Here is a 27,107-nt window from a genome sequence, read left to right as displayed (position 1 = left end):
AAAATACCGAATTTAAAATGCAATAAAATATACTAGGTTAAAAGCGCTAAAATACTAACTGAAGCTTTCAAAGGCTTCTGCCTTCTTTCTCAACAGTGTACTTCTATTCTGCGGTGCATCATTAAATACCAGCAGGTTCACGGTGCGTCTCATGTGAATGTGTACTGTTCCCGTCAGAACTGGAAGTGGCTCGGGAGCGTTTCAGGCAAAAAACGTTCATCCCCTCCAAGGATTACCGCCTCAAAGAGGGGATGAATGCGTGTGCCCCTATCTCTATTTATATTTTTCTCAGTAGAACTAATTCGCAAGCTCTCGAGCCACTTGCGGTCCCAAAATCTTTTGGGACCGCAACTGCTACAAGACATTGAGAAATCTTGGGACGAACTCCAAGCAAGAGTATCTTGAAACAGGCCTATGGGGCTGGGAATTTCCATACTATAATAATTAATGATAAACACCAGCCAGGAATTAAACTAAAAATTTACTATACAATGAAATAATATACAATGAAATATGATGCAAATAAAATACTGATTAAATTATAGTTAAAATATAGTTAAAAACAATAAAATTAATTAAAATAAACTAGGTTAAAAGCGATAAAACAATAAAATCTGGAGCTTTCGGAGAACGCCGTCTCCTTCTTCAACAGCATACTACCAGTGCTAAAACACATCCTTAAGTAGCCGGTCCATGGCACTCATGCACGTGATCATCAGACACATGATCTACATTCTCCATGCGCGTATCGGAAATGGAAGTGGCTCGGGAGCATGTCAAACAGAAACGGTCATCCCTTCTGAGGACAACTGCCTCAAACAGGGGGTGTAAACGGATCCCCCTGTCCCTATTAATAGTATTGTGACTGGATGAACCGATTCGCAAGCTCTCGAGCCACTTGCGTTCCCAAAATCCATGGGCGCGGTCGGTAATGACCGCGTCTTCAGGGGAGATCCAATGCTGCTTTTCCCAGAAATGCTCTGCCACAGCAGACCTCGCATAGTTAGCAGTCTTGATAGCGGTCGTGTGTTCCCCCAGACGATCCTTTAAACGTCGGCCCGTTTCCCCCACATAACGGCCCGTTTACACCCCCTGTTTGAGGCAGTTGTCCTCAGAAGGGATGACCGTTTCTGTTTGACACGCTCCCGAGCCACTTCCATTTCCGATACGCGCATGGAGAATGTAGATCATGTGTCTGATGATCACGTGCATGAGTGCCATGGACCGGCTACTTAAGGATGTGTTTTAGCACTGGTAGTATGCTGTTGAAGAAGGAGACGGCGTTCTCCGAAAGCTCCAGATTTTATTGTTTTATCGCTTTTAACCTAGTTTATTTTAATTAATTTTATTGTTTTTAACTATATTTTAACTATAATTTAATCAGTATTTTATTTGCATCATATTTCATTGTATATTATTTCATTGTATAGTAAATTTTTAGTTTAATTCCTGGCTGGTGTTTATCATTAATTATTATAGTATCCAAGCAAGAGCTTTGATCAGTGCAGAAACTGTTCTTGAAGAATTTTTAGGAATTGATAACGATGTCATAGTAGTTGAATATCCAAGTGATTCCAACATTTTGGAGAGTATTCAAAGAACTAGTGACAATATAGACAATGAGATGGATAAAAATGAGAGGAACAGGGGCAATTTTAAACCTTCCAAACATGAAATGTTGGCGGCATTTGAAACTTTGCGTCAATGTAACAGAAAATATATGAGTGCTTAAACAAATGCGAACCTAATATTTTACAACATTAAAGAGTACTAATATATTGTGCGCATCATGTAAGTAGTCATTTCTTAATGTGTGTATTAATAAATTAATTGTTTTAAAATGTTAGAAAATTTATTCATTCCCACTTATTTCTGATTTATTTCCTATATTTTACTGTATTTCTGAGTTGAATTATAATATCCCTCATTGTTGAAAATGTCATATTTCTTTATAACGAAATTTCTGTATAATGAATTTTGTAAAGCGAACGATCGATTTCATTATATGGAGGTCCAAGTGTGTGTGTGTGTGTGTGTGTGTGTGTGTGTGTGTGTGTGTGTGTGTGTGTGTGTGTGTGTGTAATCCACCATCTCCAGTATGGCATACACACTCAAAACATTTTTATCTAAAGCAAAAATAAACATATATTCTATACAAATTCCTCTGATTTAAAATCCAAAGTAAACAAATTCATACTTGTCCTTGGGAATGTGTAGCACCACTGTCCCAATTATCAATTAACTGCTGGGACACTGGAGTATAAGCAGTATGTGACCATATATCTGATGCCATTCCTGCTTTTCCATTTGACAGTGAAGACTGGGTTTGAAGAGTTTCCTTTAATAAATAAAATGGAATATTTTAGAATTTTTTTTTTTTTATAACAGAACAGAAAATTAGAAGAATAGAAATAAAATAAACAGAATAATAAATAAATTACAAATATATATAATTTTTTTAAAATAATCATTCACAAAAAAAGTAGCCAAAACTGCCTGGAAAAGTACTGACAATAAATGTATAATTAATGACATCGTCACATATATGCTCCTGATATAATTTAAAAGGCACATAAAAAAAAAAAAAAAAAAAACACTTTTAGATGTTGACATCACATCAACAATCAGTACACTGATTTTCTAGTGAAATCTTGAACCAGAAACCAAAATAAGAAATTTATATATAAGATGAACAAATATACATTTTGCCATAAACACACAAGCCATTTTATGATAAATATCAGTCTAAGTTAAGGTTTTATACATACAGCTTGACTGCTAGAGAACATATTTCTTAGTTCATTCCAAGAGTTTGTTGGAGGCCAGTCTATTAATATTAGCATGAGCATGTGATGCAAGAAAGCAAGTTTATACAGTGTCAGCCAAAAAAAAAGAACAAAACTTCCCATTATTTTCTATCCATTTGCTCCAAACAGTTATAAGATTTCCCTTGAATCTTTTTAAGCTAAGCTATCAACTTCCACAATGACAGATATAAGTTAGTTCCAACAATCAACCACACTCTGGCTAAACACAAATTTCCACACATCTATTCTACAACTGTCTTTCCTCAATTTGAATTTAAGCCCCCTCGAGTGCATAATCTGAGCAAGTTTCAGAATCCCATTAGCATCGAGCTTGCTCAAACCATTCAAAGCCTTATACACCTCAATCAGATCAGCTTGCCAGTGCCTAGTCTCCAGACACTGCACTTTGCAGAACTTAAAATTTTCTTGGCAAGAGTACCACTTGGTTCCCGTCACCAATCTCTTTGCCCTTCTCTGTACTTGTTCCAGCAGCTCTACATCCTTCCTAAAATGAGGCCTACAGACCAGCATGCAGTACTCAAGATGTAGCCTGACCATTACCTTATACAAAGGGATAATCACCTCCTTATCCCTGATAGCAAAGTTCATGTATATCATTGAAAAGACTGCATGACCGCTCTGGTAGCCTGTCTATACTATCAGAAAACTTCATATCTGACTGCACAATTATCCCTGGTCTTTTTCATTCTCCAGTACCCTGAATGCAGAACTGCACAGTTGATACATTCCTCTGAAGTTATTTCTACCTATATGCAGTACTTTGCATTTGTCAATGTTAAACTTCAGTTGACACCTCGCAGCCCATCTACCCAACTTTTCTAGATCCCATTGCAGTAGCATACTGTCATTACTATCATTAACAACCTTGCCAACCTTTGTATCATCTGCAAACTTCGACATTAAGCCTGATATACCTTCATGGATATCATTAATAAATATAGAAAACAATGGTCCCAACACTGAAAACTGCTGAAGAGGGATTTATTCAAAGAGGTAACTACCATCAGGGATAAAGGGAATGGTTTTTGCTTTTGTAAAGGTGACTACAGTGGTCTGACACAGTATTTAAATACTATACGGTGGGATAAACTGATGATGTTACCAACAGCAAATTCAAATTGGGAAGCATTCAAAGAATTAATCTTGGAAGCTACTAGGCTTTTCATACCAACTAAGAAATATTGTTCAAGGTTTAGGCCTAAATGGAAGTCAGAACTAATGCAACATGTTGCAGAGAAGAAAAATGCATGGGATACATATAAATAAACAGGTGACACAGAAACCTACAATACATATAAGCTGGTCTGTAACCAAGTCACAAAGGAGGTTAGGCAGGCAAAAGCAAATTACGAGAAATCTTTTGCAAAGGATGCCAAGAAAAACAGCAAAGAGTTCTTTACTTATGCAAACTCTAGAAGGAAGGGAATGAATCAGATTGGTCCACTTGATATCAATGGTTCAACTGTTGATGATCCTGCAAAGGTAGCTAAAAAATAAATGAGCATTTTGAATCTACATTCACACGTGAGGAGTTGTTCAGGGAGGGAAATGCCACAGAAGAATGAAACTCTGGCAGTGAGCTAGATGATTTTGTAATAATTTAGAACAAAGTGGAGGAGAAATTATTGAAAATAAAAATAAGAAAGGCACCTAGGGTGGATGAGATCTATCCAGTTATATTAAAGGAGACAGCAAAGAAAATAAGCAAACCTTTAGCCATAATTATGAGAGCTTCTTTGGACTCAGGGGAGGTACCCATGGACTGGAGATGTGCAAAAGTGACCCCAATTCACAAAGAAGGATCAAAGGGAAAACAAAAGTAATTACAGACCTGTTAGTCTAACTTCTGTTACAGGGAAAATAATGGAGTCACTGGTTAAAGAAGCACTGCAGGACCATCTAGACAAGACTTCAGTTATAGCTCGGAAACAGCATGGGTTTGTTAAAGGGAAGTCTTGTCTGATCAATTTGATTTGATACTATGATGTGTCAAAAAAGGAACTGGATGCGAAGAATAATTTTGATATCATATACCACTAGGCCTCGCATAACGCGAGTTCGATTAATGCGATATTCAGTTAACGCTATTTGAAAAATGATACCACTTTTCACTTTACATGATGCAAATTTCCAGTTAACGCGATCTTTTTTTTTTTTTAATGCGATAGTTGAAAAAAATTTGAATCGCACGTTATGCTTACAGAGAGTCGTACGGTCAATAAACAAACGTTTGCCTGCTGCTCGCCTCTGTGTGTTCCATCAACCATCGGAAGAAGACGTGTTTGTCTCCTGCTAATAAAGTCAATGCAGACTTGCATTTAAAAATTCAAATTTTTAAATGAGCCAGATGAAAATGTTACCGCGAAGGAGATAACGGTAAAAGAATTAGATGAAATCTTTCGTATCGCATAGAACCTCAAACAAAAGGTTTGGTGTTCTCTGCGATATTTATTTCGCCAGGGCCCAGAGAAGATTGTTGTCGGCTATTGGAAATTGATTGATGAAAAGAGAAAGTCAACACTGTTCAAATATTTCCGCAACAGTAATTTCTTCATTGTGTATTTTATGTCAGAGGTTCCCAAAGTTTCTCAGTTCACGGCGCCTTTAATGTCTCAGTAATTTTTTCAAGGCGCACCCAGACCAAAAGAAATACCTAACAGTTTCGTTTAGTAGTTAGGTCCAAACAACTTAATAAGAAATGCTGAAACTGTTAACTACCTCGAGCTAGTAGTTCACGCGGTGTCTGACAGATGTCAAGTATCGCTGTGTTTCCCTCAAAAATTTAAAATATTCCGCGGCGCACAGTTTAAGAACCGCTGTTTTATGCAATAGACATTTAATTCCATAATTATTTTCATTATCTTTTACATTATATACAGTTAAAAAGTTATTTAAAAGGTATTTTTAAAATTCTTTATGGACATTCCAGAAGGTCAAGGACCAATTATAGTTTTTCCTATTGGTTATGATATTCGATTAACGCGTTTCCGTTTTGCGTGATGCGCTCGCGGGACGAACTAATCGTGTTAATCGAGGCCCGCCTGTATTTGGATCTTAGAAAGGCTTTTGATACTACTGCATATGGAAAACTGCTGCACAAATTGGAGCAGTGTGGCATTGGAGGCAAATTGCTGCTATGGATAAAGGGATGGTTGAGTGGGAGAAAACAGAGTGGTAATCAATGGACACTGCTCCGTGTGGACTAATGTTATCAGTGGAGTTCTCCAGAGTTGAATGTTGGGTCCATTGTTGTTTTCTGTATTTATTAATGATATTGATGATTTTGATATCAGGCTAAATGTCCAAGTTTGCAGGTCGGCAGGGTTCCAAGAATGAAAAGAAGCTGGGGTAACTGTGCAGGCAAATATGAAGTTTTCTGAGCAGTGCAGACAGTCTGAAAGAGTAGCTCATGGTGTCTTGTCAATGATATAGGGAAATTTTCTAGCAGGGATAAGGAAGTAATTATTCCCTTGTATAAGGCAATGGTCAGGCCACACCTTTAGTATTGTATACAGGTCTGGAGGCCTCATATTATGACGGATGTAAAGCTGCTGGAAAGAGTACAGAGAAGGGCAACAAGATTAGTGAATGGAATAAAGGGTTGCTCTTACAAAGAAAGGCTTAAGTTTTGCAAATTACAGTGTCCGGAGACTAGGCACCTGTGGAATGATCTGACTGAAGTGTATAAGGTCTTGAATGGTTTGAGCATGCTCAATGCTGATGGGATTCTCCCTCTTGCTCAGAATAATTGCCTGAGGGCATAAATTCAAATTGAGGAAAGAGTTGTAGGATAGATGTATGGAAATTTGCCTTTAGCCAATAGGTGATCGATTGCTGGAACAAACTTCCATCTGTCATTGTAGAAGTTGATAGCTTAAATAGATTCAAGGCAGAACTAGACAAACATTTGGAACGAGCGGATGGGTGAAATTAGAAGGGGATTTTTTTTTTTTTTTTTTTTGACTGATGCTGTATAAGCTTGCTTTCTTGCGTAATATGCACTAATGCTAGCTGGGCAACTCCACTAATAACATTAGTCCAGAAAGAACAGCGTCTTTTGATTACCACTCTGTCTTCTTCCACTCAACTATCCACAGCAACTTGCCCTTAATGCCATATTGCTCCAATGTGTACAGTAATCTTCCATGTACAACAGTATCAAAAGCTTTCCTGATATCCAAGTATATAATATTAAAATTATTTCTTGCATCCAGTTTCTTTGTGACCACATTGTAATATTCAATCAAACTGTTCAGGCAAAATTTCCCCTCAACAAACCCATGCTGTGTCTGAATTACTGTTTTTGTCTGGATGATCCTGCAATGCTTCTTTAACCAGTGATTCCATCATTTTCCCTGGAACAGAAGTTAAACTAACAGGTCTGTAATTACTCATGTCACCCTTTAATCCCCCTTTGAAGTTTGTTCTTATTTTAAGCTTGTTTTTTAATTTTAATATACTAAACTATAGTTAATATATAGTTTGAATTCCTATAATCATGTAGATTAGTTTATTTTTATATTTAGATAAGTATTTGGAAAACTACAGCTTAATATTCAGTTAATCTTTGCTGTAAATATTTTGGGGGGAACTTCTTAACTTCTGTTGGTAGCTTAAATTTAACTTATTCAGTAGTCAATGTTCTATCAACAGTTTAATTTCTACAATATTAACATAAATTCTGAAATATACTGTAAATTTAAATTTCATAAGTTTTGTAAAGTTCAAATTTTGGTTACTTACTACAAGACCCACTTAGAATGCAAAGTTCAAGGACATTGGGGACTCAAATAGAAATGCCTGCAAGCATTTCTGACATGTGAGTTGCAAATTCGTAATTTGTATAGCTGTGGCATGTATTTTAAGGTTTGTCTAATGGATAAACCCAGGTAAACTGATGATTCTTTTATTTGCATCCGATGTAGAGTGTACTGATCTCAAATTATAACATGCTGTGTTACAAGAAGAATTTGAGTCACTGAAGAAACAAGTGCTCGCCTTAGAAACAAATGTAACTGGGAGCTTCTCATGAATTCAAGTATCTCCTCACATGCCAAGTGATGCACCCCTAATTCAGGTACCAGAAAAGAACAGTAAGTGCAGATTGCTCTGGGCGATGATGATCTAATTTTATTGGTAGACTACTCTTAGTGAAACGAGTAACATTTTTTGTAACACACTTAGGTGGTGCAGAACCAGTATGTTTGCCAGGAGCAACAATTGATGATGTTACCAACAGATTTTTAAGGGCGGTAAAGAGAAAATTATTATTATTTGCGTGAGACTAACGATATTAAACATATACAATGTGACCATCTGTTGGATAAATATAGGAGTACCCTGAAAAAATTTCATGAGTTTTTGAGGATGTCACAGACATTCTCTCAGATATGCCAGACAAGCTGTACTGGCTACCTGGGGGTCTAAAACGCTGATGGAACTGATATTTGGATGACATTCAAGTCAAATCCAGAAGGCCTATGACAGCCAAATCCTCTGATTGCACCTTCACGATGGTGGGACTGTTAGTAATCCTGGGTATAACCTCCATGCACAAGCACACTGTGGGTGACCATCCAGGTATGAACCAACATAAGCAGGGGTCAAGGTGTGGCACCCTCACCACTCTGCGTCACCAGGCAATACTAGGTGGTAGATGACTCTCATCAACCAGTGGCAATACCACCACTTTGCTTATTGAAGGCTTGAAGTGATGGAACCCATGTTTAGTCTCCAGAGTTAAGTTCCGATCAACTCTTCCCCATCTCTTCCATCATGCAGTATGACTGATGACTTTTTAGGTTAGGATGAACATCGTGGCCAGATCCAATATTCCTTACATTTCGAGGGTACAGCTCTAAAACAGTGTTCGCAGGCCGGCCACTAGTTAGTACATCGGACCGAACCTATTGGTAACTCTTCAGGAGGCTTCCGGATCAGCTAGTGTATAATCTTGCTACCTCTACTCTGCCAGATGGTGACTGGAAGGAGTCCGAGTAATGTGTATGCAGGGGGCATTGTCGCGGCCACGTTATGTCAAGGATCTGGGTATATTCTTACCATGTGTACACCATATCCAAAAATTTCATTACTTCATACAGCATTTCCCCCCAACACACACACTTTTTCATACTATTGAATACACCATGAATTGTCAAACTAATAGAGTAAGCTTATCTGCGAAAAGATTTAACCTTCCAAACACTTCCTAGTTCATTTCACAAATATACGTGGTCTCAATTCTAATCTCAACAATGTCCATTTCCACTTGCAGTCTGATAAACCCCATGTACTTTTTCTGACAGAATCTCAGTTATCGGGTGATTCAAATACTGAATCTTGGGGGGGGGGGGGGGGGATACAAGGACTAATAGATTAACAGTAACCACTGGCAGAGGTGAAACTGATTCTTGCCCTGCTTCTACAGGGATGGGATACACTTAAATAGAAAGGGTGCAAGAATATTTGCTAATGCTATTGAGGCAGTGTTGGGTGGGTCGGAAAACTGCTAGGTTGGAGGGATACAAGGACTAATGGATTAACATTAGCCACTGGCACAGATGAAAGTGATTCTTGCACTGCTTCTATTGGAATGAGCAACAGCCTGGAAAACAAGATGCAGGATATTTCAGAGACTGCTGGGAGTCATTGCGGTACAAGTAAACACATCGGTTGTGTTAGGGTAGCTAAGAAAGAACAGGTGCATGTATACTTGCTTGTACACCAATGCTAGGAGTTTGGTAAATAAATTTGATGAATTTGAGGTATTGCTCAAAACACCAAAGGCAGATATTGTTTGAGGTATTGCTCAAAAGGATATCAGAGACATGGTGTCACACAGATATAAGGAATGCAGAACTGGAATTTGGGGAGTACAATGTGTACAGAAAGGATAGACAGGATAGGAAGGGAGGAGGGATTATGCTATTAGTAAAGAAACGCATAAAATCCAAGGAAGTGCAGCCAGTCAACATCGCTGGACAGCGCAGTGTCGAGTCAGTTTGGTGTGACATAAGCATTGGGGGATCAAAATTGAGAGTAGGAGTGTGCTATATGTATGAATATAATAAGAAACTGTACAGGAAAATAGAGTGGGCCAGTAAATCACAGAGTCTTATAATGGGGGATTTTAATTTCCCAGATATTGACTGGAATTTGTGGGTTGCTCACTCACACACTAGCAAGGCTTTTGTGGATTTATTGGATGATTGTTTTCTACATCAGCATGTTCGGGAGGCAACTAGAGGGAGTAATACTCTTGATCTGATTATCAGAAATTATTCTTCATGCATTACGAATCTGCAGATTCTTACCAGTGATCAGTGTGCTGAAGTAGGATTTACTCAAAGAGGTAACTACCATGGGGTAAAGGGAAGGGAAGGCAACTACAATGGTCTGAGACAGTATTTAAATTCTGTACAGTGGGACCAACTGATGATGTTATCAACAGCAAATTCTAAATGGGAAGCATTCAAAGAACTTATCTTGGAAGCTACTAGGCTTTACATACCAACTAAGAAATATTGTTCAAGGTTTAGGCCTAAATGGATGTCAGATGAACTAATGAGACATGGCAGAGAAGAAAAATGCATGGGATACATATAAATTAATGGGTGACATGGATATTACAGACCAGCTTATATGATAGATATAAGCTGGTCTGTAACCAAGGCACAAAGGAGAATAGGCAGGCAAAGGCAGATTATGAGAAATCTTTGGCAAAGGATGCAAAGAAAAACAGAAAATAGTTCTTTACCTATGTCAACTCTAGAAGGAAAGGGATGAATCAGATTGGTCCACTGGATATTGATGGTTCAACAGTTGAGGATCCTGCACAGGCGGCTAACAAACTAAACGAGTATATTGCATCTACATTCACACATGAGTTATTCAGGAAGGGGAATGCCAGAGGTGAAGTAAACTCTGGCAGTGAGTTAGATGATTTTGTAATAACTGAGAGGAAAGTGGAGGAGAAATTTTTGAGGATAAACATAAAAAAGGCACCTGGGGTGGATGGAATCTATCCAGTTATATTTAAGGAGGCAGCAAAGGAAGTAAGCAAACCCTTAGCCATAATTATGAGAGCTTCTTTGGACTCAGGGGAGGTACCCATAGACTGAAGATGTGCAAATGTGACCCCAATTCCACAAAGGAGGATCAAAGGTTGACACAAATAATTATAGACCTGTGAGTTTAACTTGTGTTCCACGAAAATTAATGGAGGCACTGGTTAAAGAAGCACTGCAGGATCATCTAGACAAGACTTCAGTTATAGCTCGGACACAGCATGGTTTTGTTAAGGGAAAGTCTACCTGACCAATTTGATTGGATACTAATGATGCAGTCACAAAAGAACTGGATGCAGGGAATAACTTTGATATTATACATTTGGATCTTAGAAAGGCTTTTGATACTGTTGCACATGGAAGATTACTGCACAAATTAGAGCAGTGTGGCATTGAAGGCAAATTGCTGCTATGGATAAAGGGGTGGTTGAGGGGGAGACGACAGAGAGTGGTAATCAATGGACACTGCTCATCGTGGACTAATGTTATTCGGGGAGTCCCTCAAGGTTCAGTGTTGGGTCCATTATTGTTTTCTCTATTTATAAATGATACTGATGATGGTATATCAAGCTTAATGTCCAAGTATGCAGATAATACGAAGGTTGGCAGGGTTGTAAGGACACTACTGACGCTATGCTGCTGCAACAAGATCTGGAAAGGTTGAGCAGATGGGCTGAGAGATGGCAAATGAACATTGACAAATGTAAAGTACTACATATGGGAACCAGTAACCCCAGAGCAACGTATTAACTCTGTGGTACTACACTGACAGTGGTACAGAATGAAAAGGAACTGGGGGTAATTGTGCAAGCAGATATGAAGTTCGCTGAGCAGTGCAGATAGGCTGCAAGAGTAGCTCATGGTGTCTTGCCGATGATATACAGGAATTTTTCTAGCAGGGATAAGGAGGTGATTATTCCCTTGTATAAGGCAATGGTCAGGCCACACCTTGAGTACTGTATACAGGTCTGGAGGCCTCATTTCACGAAGGATGTACAGCTGCTGGAACGAGTACAGAGAAGGGCAACAAGATTAGTGAATGGAACAAAGGGTTGCTCTTACGAAGAAAGGCTTAAGTTTTGAAAACTACAGTGTCTGGAGACTAGGCACCAGCGAGATGATCTGATTGAGGTGTATAAGGCCTTGAATGGATCGAGCACGCTGAATTCTGATGGGATCCTTCCACTTGTTCAGATTACGAACCTAAGGGGACATAAATTCAAATTAGAAAAAGACAGATGTAGAATAGATGTGCGGAAATTTGCCTTTAGCCAGCGGGCGGTTAATTGCTGGAACAAACTTCCATCTGTCATCGTGGAAGTTGATAGGTTAAATAAATTTAACCTATCAACGTAAATCACACCATTCCCTCCAAATGCCTGTCCAGTTGGACAGGCATTTGGAGGGAATGGTGTGATTTTTTTTTTTTTTTTGGCTGATGCTGCATAAGCTCATACACTTGTTTTCGTGCATCACATGCCACTACTACTACTATTTTTAGTACTACCAGAATGGTCAGCTACCATTTTTCCAAGAAGCAAGTTTTCTACACTTAGCCTGTTCGAAATCTAGTTCGGACTGATTAGTAATTGCTTTACAATTGTTGCGAGCTTTGGTGTAGGCAGAAAATGAACCTGGAGATTTCGAAACAAGCCAATCACAAAATGCAACATTCTTCTCTTGCCTTAGCACATTTATTGGAAAACCAAAGTTTAGATAAAGGACAAGATGTTAAGGTGGAGTGAGGAATAAAGAAATCCATCTTTACAAGAATAATTTCACTGACATGATCTGAGCAAACATTGACATAAGATTATAAACAGTAATCCAACCAAGGAAAAGAATCGCAGATCATTCCATTTTGAATTCTTGTAATACCAAACAACATGAGGTTGAGAACAGCCAAGAGAGAGAAAGGCTCCATTGGAGAATAGATTATCACCACACTGTAATCTGAGATGCCTAGAAGATTACTAACCTCGACTGTGTACCTAGAAGAGTTGTTTGTGAGAAAAGATCAAGCATGTTGGCTGCATGATTAGGATTGTTCGGTATTCTGGTAGGTAAATGAACAATGTCTGCAAGGTCGTTTGTAATTACAAAAGCCTCAGCATCTCAACCAGCTGGGTCTGTGCGACCAGAAAATGGAAGCCAGCTGGAGTTGTGAACATTAAAATCACCAAGGAAAATTACCTCACTGTTAGCAAAGTTGGACTGGAGAAAGTCAAGTTGCAAAGAGAGGAAGTCAAAGAGCTCCAAGTGATTAGTGGAGTTGGGAGAACAATAGAAGTAACAGATGAATTTGACAGAATGTGGGAAATCCCAACTGAAAATGTCATCGCTCCTGTTGATACTCCACAAGAACTCCACAATGTTCAGCATAAATAAGATGCATAGACATGTGCAATTTATACAATTTTTTAAAGCCTTAAGCAACATTTGAAATAGTCATGTGAAAAAAAAAAAGCTCTTTATATGCCATTTTATGAAGTTCCTCAGACTACACAGAAAAGATGTCAATAAACCTAACTGTTTCTTCATTTGGCAGACTCCCATTACTTTTCTTTGTACAAATGTGCCATTTCAATAAACAATTTATACTGTTCATAAATGCTTCTGTGAACATTTTTCTTGCCTCATTCAGTATTAAACTGTTAGACTGCTGCTAATGATTAGCAATAAGTAACTCATGTTTTTCAGAGCACACATTTTGTTTCACGTCAATGATCAGGTAAGGGGGGGGGACGAACACAACATATGCCTGTAAACCTATGCTATTAACCTACAACTAACTAGACATGAAACTTTAAATGTTAACTGCCCAAATACAGAAATTTATGATTCTATCATTGCTGGTTCAGTCACAATAGATCAAGGAAGGTATATAAAGAGATATGACATATTGGGTTATGAATACTTGAAGAGTTTTTGTTTTGTGATGCCATGCATTAAAAAGCAAGTATTTTTATCAAAACAATAATGGTACTAATAAAGGACCATGGTAAAATAATTTTAACAAACCTGATGATGGTGCACATTATAAAATTTAACCTCTGACGACACCTCAGAATAACTACTTTGGGTACATGTTGGCCACTGTGAAGTGCTAAAAAACAAAGAATCACATTAAAAATTTAATCTGCTTTTTTGATTATACAGGGTGTTTCAGTTAAACGTTTCAGAACTTCTAAGAGGGGTAGGGTACATCCTGACAACTCAAAATCATATAGCAATGTGGGGTCGGAAATGCTTTCCTGAAGCGGTGTTGTACACAGAAGCACCATAAAGAAAAGAGACCGTAAGTGAGAAATTGTTTTAATAATACATGAAAAGAAGCAAAAGGTACATGGATTATCAAGTAGATAGGTCTAACTGGACCTATCTACTTGATCTTTCTGCAGCAAGTATTGCCACAACTTTTGAGAGATGAACAGATTTCTGCATCGACGCAACAGACAATGTGGTTCCAACACGATGGAGCCCCTGCCCATTATAGCGGAGATGTTCGTAACTACCTGGATGTCACATTTGGTCAACAGTGGATCGGACGTGGTGGTCCCGTGCGTTGGCCTGCTCGGTCACCCGACCTATCATGTCTTCATTTTTATTTCTGGGGTCATATGAAATCGCTAGTTTATGACACCCCTGTTGATAATGCTGAGGAGCTGGTTGCAAGAATCGCAGTAGCTGCCGAAGAAATTCGAAATTCGCCTGGAGTATTCCAGAATGTTCGGATGTCCATGCGTCGGAGATGTGAGGCGTGCATTGTAGCCCGTGGAAGAAACTTCGAACACTTACTTTAATCCATGTACCTTTTGCTTCTTTTCATGTATTATTAAAACGATTTCTCACTTACGGTCTCTTTTCTTTATGGTGCTTCTGTGTACAACACCGCTTCAGGAAAGCATTTCCGACCCCACATTGCTATATGATTTCGAGTTGTCAGGATGTACCCTACCCCTCTTAGAAGTTCTGAAACGTTTAACTGAAACACCCTGTATAAGATACTCCATTTATATAAGATATTCTGTGGATATACATATTAATTCACTGTGGATTCACTGTGAAATACAAAGTTTCACAGATTGTATAATATTAAAATAAAATAATAATATCAGGAAACCAGAGAAGAAACTTTCACAAACGAAAAACTGTAAATAAATTGTTTTGGGACTGAAATTCATTACATTCTTAAAATAAACATCATTCTGCTAAATTGAAATTTAAAGATATCACAATCTGTCATTTCTTTAAATTAATAATCTTAGTTCCCTACAAATTTTGCAGTCATTTTTCCTCATCCATATCGCAGCTTAATTATGCAAGTAGAAATTATATATAGCAGACTTTTATTTTTTTTTTTATTTTTCTTTTGTTCCACTAAGGAATATCTTTATTGCAAAATAGCTATGAATCAACTCTGATAGTTAAGTTAATCAACAGCCATCTTATAATAAAATTAATTAACAGAAAATTCATTAAAATTAAATTAGTGAGGGGATGTCTTGAAAGTAAAGGTACAGCAGGAAATGGATGAATACAGCAGAAAACGAATACATGGTAACTATTAGCATGTGCAGTAATAGTTACCATGTATACGTATTCTGTTGTATACATGGTAACTATTAGCATGTGCAGTAAGACACTGATATTTATTCCTGTACCAAAATGCTCAGATCCTAGAAGCTAACTAGATGACATGATGTGATATACATAGAATGAGCAAGGTTTTATTGCCCTTGTTATCTTTGCATAGTAAACGTCAAAAAACATGGAGAAATGAACAGAAATTAAAAGAATAACTAGTTTTACAATTTAGGTGCATACTTGATTAGTTTTGAGCTTCAGTATGTTACTCCCGTATAAACCCACTCTCCTGTATATCTCCTCTAGACATCTCTGTACAGGGGTCTTGCTTTTATTATTATTTTTTAGATTTATTAGTATTTTTTGTATGTCTTATGTTGTCAATAAAGAAATTTATATATATACACATAGAATTTTTATAAAAAAAAATAAAATTAACTCAAATAAGATGACCATAAATCTACGTGGATGCAGCAATACAGTGTACCTATATACCTGCCAAGTGGCGGGTTTGTCTACTAACGAGAGGGGTGACAGTGTCACATTGCCCAGGAACCAGGTATCCCATGAATTCTGTCCTTTTAGTGTATATAAATAATATTATTGGTAATATTATTAAGTAATGAATATTTTCCATAAAAATATGAAATTGGAAGGGTTTTTTTGAAACATTATCAAATTGATTTCTTATTTTCTCTCCTATGCTTCCAGGGATGATCAAAATTTCTAACTAAATTTTCTCTACCTCCTCAATTGCATTGCTCAAAGAAAGTCTGCATGCTTCAAGTTCAGTTATAGAATTAGATAAGTGAGCAAAATGAGTCTCAATGAACAGCAAATGTTTTTTCTAACAAAGAAATCAGAAAGAATTGCCTTAGAAACACCAACATCTGCAGTATCCAATGCATCAACTTTTTTTTTCTGAATCAAAGATTTTGACATAAATACAGTGCTACAAGTAAACTTATCCCCCTCCCATCAAATAGGCCCTGGTGGACGAAAGCCAGGTTACTATTTACAAACAGAGCAATTTATATTGCTATAAATAGCTATGCATGCAAGGATTTTCACGAAGCTGCTTTTTTTTTTTTACATAAAAAATAACTTCATTAACTTTGCCAAAATTATTCAGAATTGTTTCTGCATGCCTATATAAGCCATGAGGTAAGCAAGTAATGTGGATTAGGTTTGGATAGAGAACTTGTAATGTAGAAGACTCTTTTATCATATATGGAGAAGTGTAAGTAACAGAATTGCAGACTTTTTCTATTAGCTAATTCTGTCTGGTAATAACTGCAAAGAATCATACACATTTCTTGCAATTGTGGAGTATTTCACGTTTTCAAGAACCTTACAAGCATGCAAATGCAAACAAAAAGCTCCATCTAATTTCCCAATAATAAATGTCAGATATATATAATGGCCACAAGCATCTGCCATTTCACTGGAGGACATCCAGGTGCAAAATTGTGTAATACCTTGACCAATTTTGTGAATAATATAATCATAAATATAATTCTTCCTTAAGATAAATTCATCTGAATGTTTTGTTTATATAATATTTTTTTCAAAAACTGTCTGAAAACTGGACTGTTTAAACTTGTTAAAAGGAATACTGCTGGTTACTGCAAGAAAAAACAGATCATTTGAAAAGTTACTTTTCTCTTCCCTTAATATACACAGTTGGTCAACCCTCTGCAGTCCAATGTTTCCTCTCCTGCCTCATCATAAAATTTCTCTTCCAGTCCAATGTCCCATCAGAAGCACCTTTCTGTTTTGCCAATTTTATAGCTTATTTTCCCACTCTTCTGGTATAATTATTGAACTGCCTTCTATTTACTTAATATCTTCTTCTGATGAAGTCACCTATTGGAGGTTGGCAATCACCACGCTGTACTTCTGTCTTGAAAGAGATGAAAAAGAGCTTCAGCTGATCTGCCAGTCCAGTACTAGCATTGGTGATTATTCTTGGGAAGCATAGTGCAATAGTTTCTCCTTTCTTTCTGCACTGTGTCCTTCAGTTGTATCCGTTGGTTCAACTACACCTGAAGTAATCTGAAAATGAGCTGGAATGAAGTCCAGAATATATTATATATACATATGAACTATTCAATTAGTTTTGCAATATTTATTTATTTATTATTTGTTTATTTTTTTAATCTTTAGTGAGTGGCATTATTATCCCTCTTCCCCTCTCAATCTCTAAGCTAATAATGTCCAATATATTAATGATTTTTGAATTTTCTTAATCGTATTTTCATGGTGATTTGTACAGGCTTAGTCCCAATGAATAGATTTTAAATTATAGGGTCATTCCGTGTCAAGTGGCCTAGGGGTCACTGCTCGAACATCTTCAATTTTTTTGAAACTTGGTTTGGATGTTGAAGCAGGTTTCAAATGAGGCTGTGCAAAATTTCAGTTCAAAATATAGTATGCTTGAGGCACCAACACCTGTTTTGTGGTGGTCACTTGTGTTATGCGGAATAAATCACAAAAATTTTCAAAGTTTTAAGTGTTACTGTTGCACAATGGTGAGAGGTAGTGCTCTGAAACTAGGTATACCTAGTGAATTTTAGCAGACAATGCAGAACTTTTGGTGTCTAGGCTCAAAAACCTTCACATTTTTTACAATGCAATCTAAAACTGGCACCAAAAATTTCTGGCAACAAATTTAAGCAAGACTTTTGAAAGTCATAACTTTGAAATAAAAACCATTGGCACCTTTTTCTCTGGACATTCCACTTACCAACTGCATGAATTCAGTCTAACTAAATATCAGCCCTTATACTTGTTTTCTGGCTGAGATATTTTCCTTCAAAGATTGACTCAAAATTTGAAAGTCAAATTTGACCTATCTTAAGGGGCAAATATCTTAATGTGGGATACCTTCACTTCTCTCTTTTTTGAAACCACTGGAAAGAGCAGAGTTTCAGCTACAAGGATCATGGTTTATCTGTTTTGTGTCTTTGCACTTAAGGCCATAAAATTAAACCTAAACATCAAGTAGTTTTATGTGCCATATTGTTATTTTGTGAGATCTTTTTTGTTGCAGAACACTTCCTTAATCCTGCACAATGTTTAGAATAATCTAGAAATAGAGTGTATTCTAGAATTCTGGAATATTCTAGAAGAATACCCAAGAATTATACAATATTATAGAATTCCAAAAAAAAACCGATGAACATTCTAGAACTGTGGAATATTCTAGAATCATGCAAAAAAGTATAAACAGCTGATGTTTGAACCACGCTGTTATTAATGTGTTTTACTTTCATGGTGAACAGTTTGTTTATTTTGTTCCTCTATTTTTTATTGCTTGACTGTAATAAAGTTAATTAAGTTTTCATTGCTTGCAGAAACTTCCACTTATTAGTCAGCATGAAAGCCAATAAATCAGAAGATTTTGCTGAAGATAACCTGGACTCATGCACCAAAGGAGGTCAGGCAGGCAAAGGCAGATTACAAGAAATCTTTGGGAAAGGATGCTAAGAAAAACAGTAAGGATTGCTTTACTTATATAACCTCTAAAAGGAAGGGGATGAATCTGATTGGTCCATTTGATATCGATGGTTCGACTGTTGATGATCCTGCTCAGATAGCAAACAAACTGAATGAGTATTTTGCATCTACATTCACACATGAGGAGTTATTAAGGTTTGAAAATGGCAGGTTATAAAATTGTAGCAAGGTCCTTGAGGTTGTCACAGACATTCTCTCAGATTTGCCAGACAAGCTGTACTTGCTACCTGGGAGTCTAAAATGCTGATGGAACTGATATTCGGGTGACACTCAAGTCAAGTGGACCCAATTTCGGCGAAGTCCGGACGGTCTGTGACAGCCAAATCCTCTGCTTGAACCTTCACGATGGTGGGACTGTTAGTAATCCTGGGTATAACTTCCATGCACAAGTACATGGTGGGTGACCACCCAGGCGTGAACCAACGTAAGCAGGGGTCGAGGTGTGGCGCCCACACCATATGGAGGAACGCCGCCCCTCTATGTTACCAGGCAGTAGATGACTCTCACCAACCAGTGAAATACCACCACTTTGCTTATTGGAGGTTTGAAGTGGTCAATCCATGTTTAGTCTCTAGAGCTAAGTTCCGGTCAACCCTTCCCTTTCTCTTCCATCATGCAGTATGATTGATGACTTTTGAGGTTATGATGAACGTTGTGGCGAGATCCAATATTCCTTACATTTCGAGGGTACAGCTCTAAAACAGTGTTCGCAGGCTGGCCGCTAGTTAGTACACCGGACCGAACCTATTGGTAACGCTCTAGGAAGCTTCCGGATCAGCTAGTGTAATCTTGCTACCTCTACTCTGCCAGATAGTGACTGGAGGGAGTCCGAGTAGTGTGTATGCAGGGAGCATTGTTGAGGCCACGTTATGTCAAGGATCTGGGTATATTCTTACCACGTGTACGCCATATCCAAAAATTTCATTACTTCATACAGCATAGCATGTCCCACCCACTTTTTCTTACTATTGAATACACCATGAATTGTCAAACTAATAGAGCAAGCTTATCTGCGAAAAGATCTGAACTCCAAAGCACTTCCTAATTCATTACACAAATATACGTGGCCTCAATTCTAATCTCAATGATGTCCATTTCCACTTGCAGTCTGCCAAACCCCATGTACTTTTTCTGACAGAATCTCAGTTATCGGTTGATTCAACTACTGCTCATCTCAGATGCCCAAATTATTCGCTGTATGATTCCTTTCGCCTCAAAGGTGGTACTTGTGCATAAGTCCGTTCTGATATTCCCTGTCAGAGACTTGGCAATTTGGAATCTCCTCTCTTTGATCTTCTCTGGCTTAAAATCTCTCTACCTCATTGTGTCAATTTCACATCTTGTCTCTACCGTTCTCCCAACTCCACTAATCACTTGGAGCTCTTTGACTTCCTCTCTTTGCAACTTGACTTTCTCCAGTCCAACTTTCCTAACAGTGAGGTAATTTTCCTTGGTGATTTTAATGTTCACAACTCCAGTTGGCTTCCGTTTTCTAGTCACACTGACCCAGCAGGTCAAGATGCTGAGGCTTTTGCAATTACTAATGACCTAGCACAGATTGTTCATTTACATACAAGAATACCAGACAATCCTAATCATACAGTCAATATGCTTGATCTTTTTCTCACTAACAACCCTTCTAAGTATACGGTCGAAGTGAGCGTTCCTTTAGGCACTTCAGATCACAACTTGGTGATTGTCTCTTCTCTAATGGAACCTTTATCTCATGGCTATTCCCAACTCGTGTTATTTGGCATTACAAGAATGCAAAATGGGATGACCTGCGAGACTTCTTTTCTTCTTTTCCTTGGTTGGATTACTGTTTCAAAACTTCTGATGTCAACGTTTGCTCAGATCGTGTCAGTGAAATTATTCTTGCAGGAATGGAATCCTTTATCCCACACTCCACTTTAAAATCTCGTCCTTTATCTAAACCTTGGTTTTCCAATAAATGTGCTAAGGCTGTTCAAGAGAAGTATGTTGCATATCGCAATTGGCTTGTTTCTAATTCTTCAGTTTCATTTTCTGCCTACACCAAAGCTCGTAACAATTGTAAAGCAGTTATCAATCAGTCCAAACTAGAGTTTGAACAGGCTAAGAGTAGAAAACTTGCTTCTTGCCCTAATGGTAGCCGAGCATTCTGGTCTCTTGCCAAAGCTATTGGCCGCAACTTTTGCCCATCTCTGCTCCCACCTCGGTCCTAACCAGACAGTTCTGTTGTCACTTCAGCCAAGGATGAAGCTGACCTGCTAGCATCCCATTTTTCTTTGAGCTCATGTATTAATGATCTTGGTAAAACACCTCCCACCATTCCCAACACGCTCCATTCAATGCCTCCTGTGGTCTTCCGTCAAAAGGATATCAGAAGGATTTTGATGAATCTTGATGCTAAGAAAGCTCCAGGTCCTGATGGTATTTCTCCACTTGTTCTCAAAATCTGTGCTCCTGAACTTAGTCCTATTTTTTGCCGCCTTTTTTCACTTTCTTATTCCAAAGGTGTTTTTACTTCTGCTTGGAAATTTGCTCATATCCAGCCAGTTCCTAAAAAGGGTGACAAATCCCTCCCATTCAATTATCATCCCATTGCAATTACTTCTACTCTTTCTAAAGTAATGGAGAAATCAATTAACCGCCAACTCTTAAACTACCTAGAAACCTTCTGTCTGAAGGCCAGTATGGATTCCGTCAGTGTCGATCCACTGGTGATATTCTTGGCTTATGTTACCCATTTGTGGACTAATTCAATGGAAAAGTTCGGTGAAACACAAGTAGTTGCTCTTGACATCTCAAAGGCTTTTGATCGTGTTTGGCATAAAGGTCTTCTAAACAAGCTTCCATCTTATGGTTTGCCAACTGTTTTTAGTAATTGGTTATCCAGTTTTCTCTCTGATCGCTCACTGAGGGTGATGGTAGATGGCTCTCTGTCTTCCAACTTCTCCACTAATGCCAGTGTCCTCCAAGGTTCAGTTCTTTCCCCCACTCTTTTCCTCTTGTATATTAATGACCTTCTTCCATTGACTGGCAATCCTATCCATAGTTTTGCCGATGATAGCACATTGCATTCCACTTTCCATTTTGAGAAACCTTGTCCTGCTCAATCAGCTTCAACTTCTCGAAAATCTGCTACCAATTCCTTAAATGCCGATCTTCAGGTAATTCTCCAGTGGGGCAAAGACAACTTAGTCGATTTCAACCCTTCTAAAACTCAGTCTTGTCTTATATCTCACAAAAAGGATTCTTCTGCTCCTATGCTTATCTTTAAGGACACTCTGATTTCTAGGCAAATTAATATATCTCTTTTGGGGATTACCCTGACTTCTAATCTCTCTTGGCACAAGCACATTACAAATATTGCTTCCTCTGCATCTAAAAAACTTGGTTTTCTCTTTCGCTCTCGCCGTTACTTTTCTTCCAAACAGTTGCTCACTCTGTATAAATCGCAAATCCGCCCTGCCATGGAATATTGTTCCCACATCTGGGGTGGTGCCCCAAAAACCTCTCTCAGGCTTCTTGATTCCATTCAGAAGAGGGTTAATTAATGACTCATCTCTAACAGAGTCTCTGCACTCGCTGTCTCATAGACGTACTGTTTCTGCTGCATGCCTCTTCTACAGATACTTTCATGGGCACTGTTCTTCTGAATTGGCTTCTATAATTCACACTCTCCCTTTCAAAACAGTCCGAACACGTACCGCCACCAGCCAACATCCATTTACTGTCCAACTTCAAACCCACAGAACCAACTTTTCATCTTTCTCATTTATTCATTCAACTGCCGTTTTCTGGAACAACCTTCCTTCATACGTATTTCCTGAAAATTACAATCTACAGAAGTTCAAGTCCAATGTCAAAAAATATCTTCTTTTGTCTTCTCAACCTCCAACCCAAGCACGGTACTAAGTCCTATAGGTTCTAATATCTCTCGTGTTTGGGGTTCACATCATAAAAAAAAAAAAAGGAAAAAAAAAAAGGTGCTTAATGATTTTGTAATAACTGAGAACAAAGTGGAGGAGAAATTGTTGAAGTTAAACATAAGAAAGGCACCTGGGGTGGATGGATCTATCCAGTTATATTAAACGAGGCGGCAAAGCAACTAAGCAAACCCTTAGCCATAATTATGAGAGCATCCTTGCACTCGGGGGAGGTTCCCACAGACTGGAGATGTGCAAATGTATCCCCAATTCACAAAGGGGGATCAAAGGGTGACAAGTAATTACAGACCAGTTAGTTTAACTTCTATTCCAGGTAAAATAATGGAGTCACTGGTTAAAGATGCATTGCAGGATCATCTAGGCAAGACTGCAGCAATAATTCAGACACAGCATGGGTTTGTTAAGGGAAAGTCTTGTCTGACTTGTCTGAAATTTGACTGGTTATTATGATGAGGTTACAAAGGAACTGGATGCAAAAATAATTTTGATATCATATACTTGGATTTCAGGAAAGCTTTTGACACTGTTGCACATGGAAGACTACTGTACAAATTGGAGAAGAATGTTATTAAGGGTAAGTTGCTACAATGGATAAAAGGATGGTTGAGTGGTAGAAGACAGAGGGTGGTAATCAATCAGTGCTGCTCTTCGTGGACTAATGTTATTAGTGGAGTCCCACAGGGTTTGGTGTTGGATCCACTGTTGGTTTTTTTTTTTTTGGTAGTTGTTGGCGCATTGGCTTCTGTGATCATACTGCACCTCCCAAGATTTTTGCAGTACTTTGATCCAAGCCCGAGGCAGGATTCGAACCCGCGACCTTTGGGTTGCCAGGCAGGCACTTTACCCACCCGGCTAGCCCGGTCAGCCGTTATTTTGCATATTTATCAATGATATTGATGAAGGTATATATCAGGCTTAGTGTCGAAGTTTGCAGAGATACAAAGGTTGGCAGAGTTGTTAATTGCAGTAATGGCAGTGTGTTACTGCAGCAGGATCTAGAAAATTTGGGCAGATGGGCTGAGAAATGGCAACTGAAGTTTAACATTGACAAATGCAAAGTACTGCATATGGGTAGAAGTAACCCCAGAAAAACATACCAAATGTGTGGTACTACACTTAAGGTGGTAGAAAATGAAAAAGAACTGGGAGTAATTGTGCAGCCAGATATGAAGTTTTCTGAGCAATGCAGACAGGCTGCCAGGGCAGGTCATGGGGTGTTGTCAATGATATACAGGAATTTTACTAGCAGGGAAAAGGAGGTGATTGTCTCTCTGTATAAGGCAATGGTCAGGCCATGCCTTGAGTACTGCGTACAGGTCTGGAGGCCTCATTTTAGGAAGGATGCAGATTGTCTTGAGTGTGTACAGAGAAAGGCAACAAGATTGGTGAGGGGAATGAACGGATCCTCTTACCAGGAGAGGCTTAAGTTCTGCAAATTGCTAGGCAGCTGCGAGGTGATCTGATTGAGGTGCATAAGGCCCTGAATGGGTTGAGCACGCTGAATTCTGATGGGATTCTTCCACTTCTTCAGATTACGAACCTAAGGGAGCATAAATTGAAATTGTGGAAGGACAGCTGTAGAATAGATGTGCGGAAATTTGCCTTTAGCCAGCGGGTGGTTAATTGCTGGAACAAACTTCCATCTGTTGTTGTGGAAGTTGATAGGCTAAATAAATTTAAGGAGCAACTTGGCAAACATTTAGAGCAGTGCTTCTCAAACTTTTTTTGGATCACCGCGCCCCCCCCCCTAAAAAAAAAGCTCTCGCCAGGGCTTTTTTTTAGTCCACCAATATAAAGTGAAGCTAAATAACTGAAATGAATATTTGTCTGTTTGCCTCCAAAAACGTAAATGCAGCCGTGCATGTATGTGTGTGAATTATAAAGAAAACTATTTACTGCGCGCTTTATTCCCTCTTCATATAAAATTACAACTACATAAATAAAGTCAGTTATAGTCACTTAAATTAAGTCATAAAAATTAAAGTTAATTACATAAATAAGTCATGATATTAATGGAAATAGTTAATTATATTTTAATATTTAATGGGATGGATGAGCTTGGTGGAGATTTATTAGCTTATCAATATTAGATTAAAGATCTGTAAGTAGAAGTCGTAAATCGCCACGTTTAACAACATCCAGACAATTTCTTTGTTTTGTCAGCAATTGAGATACAGCACTGAAACTGGTTTCGACTAGGTATGATGTTGGAAAAGAAATAATAATTTTTTTACAATTCCCCACAATGCAGGATAATGGTCAGGGATTTTCTTTTGTAACCAAAATTTCTGATACGAATTTTGAAATTTTGGCTTCAGTTCAACTTCATTTTGTAACTCAATCAATTCTTCTTCTACAAAACGTTCGCCATCGTCATTATTTAAAAAAAGGATTTATAACCCAATCTGGTATTTTCAAATTAAGGAGATCTTGGAACCTTTCCTGTATATCTCTGCAACATTTCTAGATAATTACAAAAAGTTAGTAGAGTTTCATCAGCTATTTTTTCTTTTTTCTCTATTTCCAACAGATTTGGAAATTGATACAATTCACGTCGTCCTACGTTGCAAAAAAAAAAGCTTTATTTTTGAAATAAATGCTGAAATTTGAGTTTTTGCCTTAACAAGAGTTACATCTTGTCCTTGTAAATGTCAGTTCATTGAGTTGAATCTAGTAAATAAATCTGCAAGATAAGCAATATCAGTTTTCATTTTCTTGAGGTCATTACTAAGGTCATTGTTCCTATCTTCAAAAAACTCGACAACAGTATCAAAGAGTTCATAAAATCTGTTGAGACAGTTGCCTTTTGACAGCCACCGAACCTCAGAGTGAAGTAGCAATCGTTCAACATCTTCACTGTTTTGATCACAAAACTTTCGAAATATATGATCATTCAAAGAATGTGCTTTAATTTTGTTTATAGCAGTAATAAGTTTGTAGAGAATTGTGCAGTTGATCAAGTTTTTCGCAACTAAATGCTGATGGTGAATGATAATGAACAGTAATAATATTTGGCACAGCATTTTTTAAGTAAGCCATAAAACCATTGTAACGGCCAATCACTGATGGTGCTCCATCCGTCCCCTGTCACCCCCTTTCATGCCTAATACCCCCATGGATAATTCAAACGTTCCCCAGGGGGCAATATCGCCCACTTTGAGAAGCACTGATTTAGAGGGAATGGTTGTGTAAATTTTTTTTTTTTTTTTTTGGCTGATGCTACATAAGCTCATATGCTTGCTTTCTTGCATCACATGCCACAATTACTATTATTATTATTATAACCCACAAATTCCAGTCAATCTCTGGAAAATTAAAATCCCCCATTATAAGACACTCTGATTTACTGGCCCACTTATTTCTCTGCACAATTGCTCATTTTACTCATCAGATTCATTAGGCCTATAACATACACCTACTCTCATTTTTCCTTTCCCAGCACTTACGTCACACCAAACAGACAAAACATTGCATTGTCCACCAACATCAATTGAATGCACTTCCTTAGATTTTATGTGCTTCTTAACTAACAGCATAACCCCTCCTCCCTTCCTGTCCTGTCTATCCTTTCTGTACACATTGTACTCCCCAAATTCCAATTCTGCACTGCTTATATCTTTGTGACACCACGTCTCTGATATCCCAACAATATCTACCATGACGCTCTGCCTGTCTTGACTAGCACTTCAAGCTCATCAAATTTATTAACTATACTCCTAGCATTGGTGTACACACAAGTATACATACACCTGTTTCTACTCTTAGTTACCCTAACACACCCCATGTATTTACTTGTTCCACTATGACTCCCAGTAGTCCTGGAAATCCTCATTGTCTTGCTTTCCAAGCTGCTGCTCAATTGCATTTCGATAGAAGCAGTGCAAGAATCACTTTCACCTCTGCCAGCAGCTACTGTTAATCTATTAGTCTGTGTATCCCCCCCCACCCCCAAGACTAGACATGTCAGGGTTCAAGAACAAATTGGATGTTATGTAATCACTTCCGGTGCATGTGTGTGGACTGCGATAAAAAAAAATTTTATGTATTAGTAAATGTCTGATCAGAACTACATAAAAATTATAACATTACACAAATAATAACATTATTTGTGATTGCAATAAGCAGCATACACTATCTAGAAGAATACGAGGTGATGCAATCAAAAAGTTTTGGGA

General features: G+C 38.0%; 1 protein-coding gene across 2 annotated transcripts in view; it reads right to left on the bottom strand.

Moving 5' to 3' along the window:
* The window catches only part of Sec16 (endoplasmic reticulum export factor secretory 16), a 592,575-nt gene that overhangs the window by 493,230 nt on the left and 72,238 nt on the right, over window positions 1-27,107 (bottom strand). For both annotated transcript variants that reach the window (XM_090389538.1, XM_090389539.1), the window contains exons 4-5: window positions 13,916-14,000; window positions 2,198-2,338 (exon numbers count right to left, since the gene is read on the bottom strand). In XM_090389538.1, coding sequence (XP_090245664.1) covers window positions 2,198-2,338; window positions 13,916-14,000 — 226 coding nt within the window. The remainder of the gene's footprint in view (window positions 1-2,197; window positions 2,339-13,915; window positions 14,001-27,107) is intronic.

This window comes from Mastigoproctus giganteus, chromosome 2, assembly GCF_048544385.1.
Source record: "Mastigoproctus giganteus isolate SK-2022 chromosome 2, ASM4854438v1, whole genome shotgun sequence".
Classification (NCBI taxonomy): domain Eukaryota; kingdom Metazoa; phylum Arthropoda; class Arachnida; order Uropygi; family Thelyphonidae; genus Mastigoproctus; species Mastigoproctus giganteus.
Note: the sequence above shows the minus strand (reverse complement) of the source record. Positions and strands in the feature narration are given on the sequence as shown.